Source organism: Paroedura picta, chromosome 18, assembly GCF_049243985.1.
Source record: "Paroedura picta isolate Pp20150507F chromosome 18, Ppicta_v3.0, whole genome shotgun sequence".
Classification (NCBI taxonomy): domain Eukaryota; kingdom Metazoa; phylum Chordata; class Lepidosauria; order Squamata; family Gekkonidae; genus Paroedura; species Paroedura picta.
In genome coordinates, this window is record NC_135386.1 from 8,406,583 (window position 1) to 8,414,176 (window position 7,594).

Consider the following 7,594-nt stretch of genomic DNA (forward strand, 5'->3'; position numbering starts at 1 on the left):
TTCTTCAACAGGCATGTGACTGTAAACCTAATGCACCTAAAGAAAGGTAAGGAAGATTGCTAGACAAGCAGACATTGTATACAAAAGGTACACACGCCCCACAATAGGCATGTGACTACACAGTTCCGCCCGTTCTGTCAAAACTTCCGCTTTCCCAGGGAGCCGTTCCTTCCCTTCCTTTCTATGGTCGAGGGAGCCAATCAGAGCCTCCGTTAGAGCGCGAGCGTCTCCTTTCCTCGGCCGCCCTCCCAATAAGCGGCCTCCTTACATCGCCGTCCACGCCAGAGCCCGCCTCCACCGGAAGGCCTGCTCCCGTTCCGGCCCCACTTGAGGGCTTCTGCGGAGGACGGGGAGTCCCCCGCGGGAGGAGCGATGAGCCTGCTGGGGCCGCTCGACGTGCAGGCGGCGGCGGCGGCAGCGGCAGGCGGGGCTCCGGGTAAGGGCCGGGCAGCGTCTCCGCGGGGCGGGCGGGACATGGAGGGCGCTTGGGGGGAGCGCCTTGGGCGACCAGCTGCAAAAGCGCCTTGCAAGTGTAATCTTGGATAGTGGACTTTAGTAGGTTTTCCTGTTTGGCAAAGGAAGATCCGGCTGCAAAAGCGCTTTGCAAGTGTAGTCTTGGATAATGCACTTTAGTAGGTTTGCCTGTTTGGCAAAGGAAAATCCAGCTGCAAAAGCGCCTTGCAAGTGTAGTGTTGGATAATGCGCCTTAGTAGGTTTTCCTGTTTGGCAAAGGAAAATCCAGCTGCAAAAGCAGTTCCTAGTAAAACCCTTCCTTTAAAAAGAAATAGTGAAAAGAGGAAAGTGAATTTAGGAAGAAAACTCTCTTGCAGTCATCCATAATGCTGCAAGAAGCAAGGATGGGAAGAGCAAGTCCAGAAGGCTTTACACAAATTCCTGATGAGGCTACTTTTCTGAGTGTGTGTGTGTGTTTAAGACAGAGGAATGTGTTCTGTTTTGGAGGCAACTGGTTAATTCTGAGCCCTGTGATATTGGTTATCTTATTAGAATCATTATGGCATGGGTGAATTCTAAGAATAAACAAGTGCTGTATTTCCCCCGAGTAGTGAAACATTCAAAAAGGTGCACATGGTTTCTTCCTTGAGTTGCTTATCCAGGAGTTTCATTCTGTCAGGATTGGTGCAGTTCACAGTGATTAAATATGTGTGTTTGGTTTTTACAAGCATCATACCATTTTACAAGCATCATACATACCATCATGCAACATATAATGGCTCCTTAACGCATAGAAGACAAAACAAGAGCATTTGTATGAAGTCTTTGAGAATTCACTGAATCCTGTAACAGTTTTTAAATGGTTGTGATTCATGTTGTAGTTGTTTGTGAAAGCATTCGTTGGCCAAAATTTGACAGGTTTTCCAAACTTCGTATCTGTTGCAGATTCAGACAATCATTCTCCCGACGAAGGATTAGTTGAAGATTTTGCAATTGTAGACGAAACGGCGGTGGAACAACTAGCCGAAGGGCTGATTTCTCACTATCTACCTGATCTACAGCGATCAAAACTCGCTTTAAAGGAGCTTACGTACGTAAATGGGGAAAAATGGGGCACGTAGTTACCTTCATTTATCTAGTTTTGGTATTTATACTCAGGTTTATTGAGACTGATGGTGGATTACAGTACAGTCAACTGGGTGACGCATCTAATAAGCAATGTAATAGGACTACAATTGCAGAATTCTGAAACAATGCAAAATATGGTATTATGTACGTAGAAATACAGTGCAGTGAGAACATGGTAATATTTACAATAATGGTTAATACATACTATTACACAGTAGTATACCTCATAGTCTTGTTCCCTTTATTAACACATCTTCCCGAACCATTCCGTTATTATACAGCCTTTAGAAGAGCTTCTTGTGGCGCAGAGTGGTAAGGCAGCAGACATGCAGTCTGAAGCTCTGCCCATGAGGCTGGGAGTTCGATCCCAGCAGCTGGCTCAAAGTTGACTCAGCCTTCCATCCTTCCGAGGTCGGTAAAATGAGTACCCAGCTTGCTGGGGGGTAAAGGGTAATGACTGGGGAAGGCACTGGCAAACCACCCCGTATTGAGTCTGCCATGAAAACGCTAGAGGGCATCACCCCAAGGGTCAGACATGACCCGGTGCTTGCCCAGGGGATACCTTACTGCCTTTAGTCTTATTTAATTTATAAACCACCACCCTAGACGGGCTTATAAATATGCCCTTCTGAATAATTCTGTTTTGCATAGTTTCTGAAATGGCAGATGTGCCAGTCTTCCTGCTCTGCTCAGGCTTCCTGTTCCACAAGGCGTAGGGCATCCTAAATGTGCTGCTTGCGTAGGCAAATGAGCAGCTTTTAAAAGTCTGACCCTTCTGTTTAAAGATCGCCATAACGGATACTCATTAATGTGCATTTACAGTTGCACATCGTGGCGATTGTCTTCCTCTCCCCCCCCCCCCCCCCGAATTTCTATTTTCTTAGAATATTCTATTTCGTCTTTTTCCCACTCAAAGCAGCGCACAAACGGCGCGGAGCACAAAAATACCATTAAACCCCATTCCGCACACAACAGATAATGCACTTTCAATGCACTTTAGAAGTAGATTTTGCTGTTTTGCACAGGAACATCCAGCTGCCAAAGCACATTGAAAGTGCATTATCCTATGTGTGCGGAATTGGCCTAATGGAAGCGAATAGGGAGCAAGGGGAGGAGATGCCGTGTCTTCACCAGCAAGCAGCCGTTTGCTCTCCCTCCTGATATCTCTGCAACTTGACTTTGGATTGCATCTAAACCATTGCCTTTGTCTTCTAGACAGAACCAAGAAGTGCTCCTTGAAACTCTGCAGCAAGAAATCTCGAAGTTTAAAGAATGTAATTCCGTCCTTGACATCAACATGCTGGTAAATTGGGAGGGGGTGTGTGTTAAATCTGAGCAGTTTTTTTCTGCCTGCACAAGAGAGGTCGTCTCACCTGATTTCCCTGTCTTGCCACAGCCCCATACCTTGGTGACGTTTTGTCATGGTCTGTTGGGTGGTCAAAAGAAACAGCTTGGTGTTTGGATTGTGGATTTCTAATCTGGTGAGCCAGGTTTGATTCCCTGCTCCTCCCACATATGCAGCCATCTGGGTGACCTTGGGCTCGCCACAGCACTGATAAAGCCGCTCTGAACAAGCAGTAATCTCAGGGCTCTCTCAGCCTCACCTCCCTCACAGGGTGTCTGTTGTGGGGAGATGAAAGGGAAGGTGATTGTAAGCCGTTTTGAGACTCCTTTTGTGGCATGTAAGAACCAGCTCTTATTCTTCTCTTGTGCCAGTGGGAAAGTTGGCAGGATCCAACCCTGTGTTCTGAGCTTCCAATTTCTGCCAAAATTCTACAGAAGAAGGCATGAATGCAAAATGAGCAACAGGATTCCATTGCAGAAGAAACCGATTTCTGCTCTTCTGGTTTCCTGTCTCCTCTTTTTGTGTTGCAACTCAGCCCTGTCTGATTTTAACTGCAAACCCCATTGACCAAGCTGCTACTCACTTGGACATGCCTTAGTAGAGGTGGGGCTGGAGGTGAGATTTGTGTACAGCTCAGTCCTGTGTAGCAGCAGCAGTTGAACCTCGGCTCCTTGCAATCCTCTCCGCATAGGATTAGAGCATTTGACTTGGGAATAAAATGAGTTTCCCGATTAAAATACGCAGTATGGGATTTCTGGTATTATAGCAGCTGCTGACTTTCTTACTGCAGAAACGGATAACCTTACTATTTCAGAAAAAGTGGGACGATGGAATCACTGCCTTGTGCTCGTTTCAGTACCTTAACACAGCCTTTTTGTTCTGGGATTTTTGTCTTATTTTTATGGATGGCCTGAGTACATTTAAGTCTACTTTCTCTCTCTCTCTTTCAAGTTTTCAGAAGCGAAATACTATCACAACAAGCTGGTGAATGTTAGGAAAGAGATGCTGGTGCTCCATGACAAAACGTCCAAGTTAAAAGTGAGTGTTTGCTTTGGGATATCCGGAAAGGTGGGGAAACACGGGTTGCATTTGCTGGCAGGGGCTCATGGGAATTGTAGTCCATGGACATCTGGAGGGCCACAATTTGCCCACCCCTGCTGTAGGCAATGGCAGAGAGTGGATCCTTCCACGCTTCTTCAGTGAGTTGGTTCCCAAAAGACGGGTCTGCCACTGAGCAGTCCCTGTTTTCATGGCCACCGTTCGAAGCTGGCAGATCTCTTAATGCTATATTGGGAGGGAAGTAGGAATTCTGGGAATACCCGCAGAACATCAGTGGCTTCCGTGCTGTCAAATACAATTTTTTCAGCTTCCGGAAAGTAAAATGCTCTTGGGGGGGCCTTTCCTCTCTTCCAGAAAAGAGCTCTCCGGCTCCAGCAGAAGAGGCAGAAGGAAGAGCTGGAACGGGAGCAGCAACGGGAGAAAGAGCTTGAGAGGGAGAAACAGTTAATGGCCAAGCCAGCCAAAAGAACATGAAAGCGGAACATGCATCGGCTTGTCAAACTAATTAGAACATTCTCTGGACTCACGGGGAGCCCCCGTTGCCCCTCCTGGCCTGAAGTTCGAACTTGCCAAGAAGCCTGTTGGCATTCCGATTTCTGGGCTGCTGTTTCCAAGAAGCCAGCTGGGCGTGGCGAAGCTCCAGCAGTCCAAGATGCCTCCTTTGCTACCGCTCTGCGGCCTAAAATCGCTCTGTCCAACGTGTCCTCTTTATCTCGTCAGCCACTTTTCCCAAGAGGAAGACGGGGAGAGACAAAACCCAGGACCTTGCGTTGGTACAGGAGGGCTTGCTGTCCAGAATGAACGGGGGGTGGGGATGTCTTTTCTCAAAAGCTCAGCTCTACCTCATCTATCCGCTGTTTTCTAGGATGATTTGTCTAATCCCGATCCAGCGTCTTTGGCTGTTGATCCCGCCGGGCCCCGTTACCAGCCGAACGGCAGCTGACTTTTAGTCAGAACAGCAGAAGTCTTTTGGTCAACCTTCTGTTCTTCTCCAACAGCAGAAGTCTTTTAGTCAACCTGTTCTTCTCCAACAGCAGAAGTCTTTTAGTCAACCTGTTCTTCTCCAACAGCAGAAGTCCTTTGGTCAACCTTCTGTTCTTCTCCAACAGCAGAAGTCTTTTGGTCAACCTGTTCTTCTCCAACAGCAGAAGTCTTTTGGTCAACCTTCTGTTCTTCTCCAACAGCAGAAGTCTTTTGGTCAACCTTCTGTTCTTCTCCAACAGCAGAAGTCTTTTAGTCAACCTTCTGTTCTTCTCCAACAGCAGAAGTCTTTTAGTCAACCTTCTGTTCTTCTCCAACAGCAGAAGTCTTTTAGTCAACCTGTTCTTCTCCAACAGCAGAAGTCTTTTGGTCAACCTTCTGTTCTTCTCCAACGTATATCGATTCTGCCTCTGTCTGCCCTAGTGTTCAGTCTACAGAAATAGATGTTGCCGTTGACCCAACTTAAAGTATTGTCGCAGAAGGTTGATGACAGTATTTTGATGACACGCAAGCCCCACTGCAGGGCGGGGAGGGGGGCACACGGACACGTCACACTGCGCTGAGTGGGGGTAGACGGATTTCCTGTAGCGAGCACTTGAAGCGTGGCTATCCAACTAAAAGCTCTTGAGTTCTCGCATGCGAGGCTCTCCGATGCTAGTGCCCATGTGCCTAAAGGTTGCACATCCATCCTCGCTTAATGAATCGGCCACAGGAGACCATGGCGCATGTCGAACAGCCGCGTGAGGTTACTTACCGATTGTGCCCAAAGGTTTTTCGAGCAGTCACCGAAATAATTCCGGGGATTAAGGATCCAGGTGTGCAGCAAGGGCACTTTGTTAACCATCCCAGAACTGCCCAAGGAGATTGTTCAAAACAAGGGTGGCCATATTGTGGTTCTCCAGATGCCTGCGGACAGCCAGGCAGGGGCTCCTGGTAATTGTAGTCCACAGACATCTGGAGAACCACAGTTTTGGCCACCCCCGGTTCAAAAGTTCATTTAGCACTGATTTGTCCGAAAACTCGGGAATAGCTGTTAGCTTCGATGTTCTGTCTTCATCGCTCTGGTGTAATTAAAATGCTTTTCCGTTCCACGTAGCTCTCTGCTTGGCCACTCGTTTTGGGGAAACACCCAAACAACTTTGAAAGTGTAAGCCAGGGGTAGTCAAACTGCGGCCCTCCAGATGTCCATGGACTACAATTCCCAGGAGCCCCTGCCAGCATTTGCTGGCAGGGGCTCCTGGGAATTGTAGTCCATGGACATCTGGAGGGCCGCAATTTGACTACCCCTGGTCTAAGCCATTTTAATTACCATAACGGGGGGGAGACAGGCATTTTCAGTAATTGAGAGAAGTTAAGAAGCGTGCCTTGAGGAGTTCTGTTATCTTTTTACGAAAACCTCCACGAGATCAGGCGCATTTAAACCACCGAAACTAACATTGGCTTCTTATGGAAGAGTAAGATGGGTACATCCCCCCCCCCCAATTATATTCTAATTGGCCGACGCGTTTAAAAAAACATCGCATTTCCCGCTAAACCAGCAGGAGGCTGAGAGATTTCCGAGTCCGGTCCTGCAGGGCCTCTGTACTGTTCTGCAAGAAGAATTAGGCCACAATTTTGCCATTGAGATGGATGTAGCTTGTTCTGCTAATGACACTTAGAGCTGGAAATCCCACCCACGAAAAATAAAGACGATCAACATGCGGTTTCATAAGCGTTCTTGTATTATCTACTTTCGGCGCTCTGCAATGGAGTGCAAGGCCAGGGTTTCCTTATTACTGAGCAGATGTCTCCATTCTCCGCTTCCTGGTTTAGGCACCACCCGAATCCCTCCATAGGTTCAAGGTTTGTCTGACTTCCCTCCACGCAAAGGCAGCACTGCAGCCATCCAGCTGTTTCACAGCTGCTTCTGCAAGCCAACCCAGGCATCATGTTGAAAAGGACTTTCAACAAATACCGTAAGTTCTTGTTCACAAACACGGCTAGCCAGCAGTGTATCTCCCATCCAGGATCTGTGTATCTCATTTTTGTGACCCAGATGTAGAACTCTGCATTTCTCTTTATTGAATTGCATCTTGTTCTAAGTTGTCCACTTTCCTAGTGTGTTCAGATCTGGTTGAACTCTCTTATTCTGCCAATAAGCTATAACAGTAATAGCAAATTAATGTCAATACCCATGAATATAAAAGGGTGCAGTACAGAGGACGGAGCAGAGTTGTTCTCTGTTGCCCCAGTGGGACGGAGCAGAACCAATGGGATGAAATTAATTCAAAAGAAATTCCATCTAAACATCCGGAAGAAGTTCCTGACAGTTAGAGCAGTTCCTCAGTGAGACACCTTCCTTGGGAGGTGGTGGGTTTGACATCTTTGGGAATTTTTAAACAGAGGCTGGGTAGCCATCTAAAGCTGCTTGTGTGAAGGCTCAAGGGGGTGGCAGGTTATAGTAGATGAGTGATTGGGATGTGAGTGTCCCGCATAGTGCAGGGGGTTGGACTAGATGACCCAGGAGGTCCCTTCCAACTCTATGATTCTGTGAATTACATTAATAAGTTATAAGCGTACATTAGTTTCAGTTAAAATTCTTGTTGGCCTGCCCATGTTTGATACAATAGCCTTTTAATACATGACCCA

The 7,594-nt window shown here is 47.2% G+C and overlaps 1 protein-coding gene across 1 annotated transcript; it reads left to right on the top strand.

Moving 5' to 3' along the window:
- Window positions 1-268: 268 nt before the first annotated feature.
- Window positions 269-6,061, top strand: BLOC1S6 (biogenesis of lysosomal organelles complex 1 subunit 6). Its single transcript, XM_077317646.1, has 5 exons — window positions 269-436; window positions 1,399-1,543; window positions 2,797-2,884; window positions 3,878-3,964; window positions 4,340-6,061. The coding sequence occupies exons 1-5, from the start codon at window positions 373-375 to the stop codon at window positions 4,457-4,459; spliced, it is 504 nt and encodes a 167-aa protein (XP_077173761.1). The 5' UTR covers window positions 269-372; the 3' UTR covers window positions 4,460-6,061.
- Window positions 6,062-7,594: the final 1,533 nt, after the last annotated feature.

What these genes read in the sequence shown, in the direction of transcription:
- BLOC1S6 (XM_077317646.1), top strand. Translation starts at nt 373, where the DNA reads ATGAGCCTGCTGGGGCCGCTCGACGTGCAGGCGGCGGCGGCGGCAGCG. An exon ending in CTCGCTTTAAAGGAGCTTAC is followed by an intron (nt 1,544 to 2,796) that starts GTACGTAAATGG and finishes TTTGTCTTCTAG; the next exon opens with ACAGAACCAAGAAGTGCTCC. An exon ending in ACAAAACGTCCAAGTTAAAA is followed by an intron (nt 3,965 to 4,339) that starts GTGAGTGTTTGC and finishes CCTCTCTTCCAG; the next exon opens with AAAAGAGCTCTCCGGCTCCA.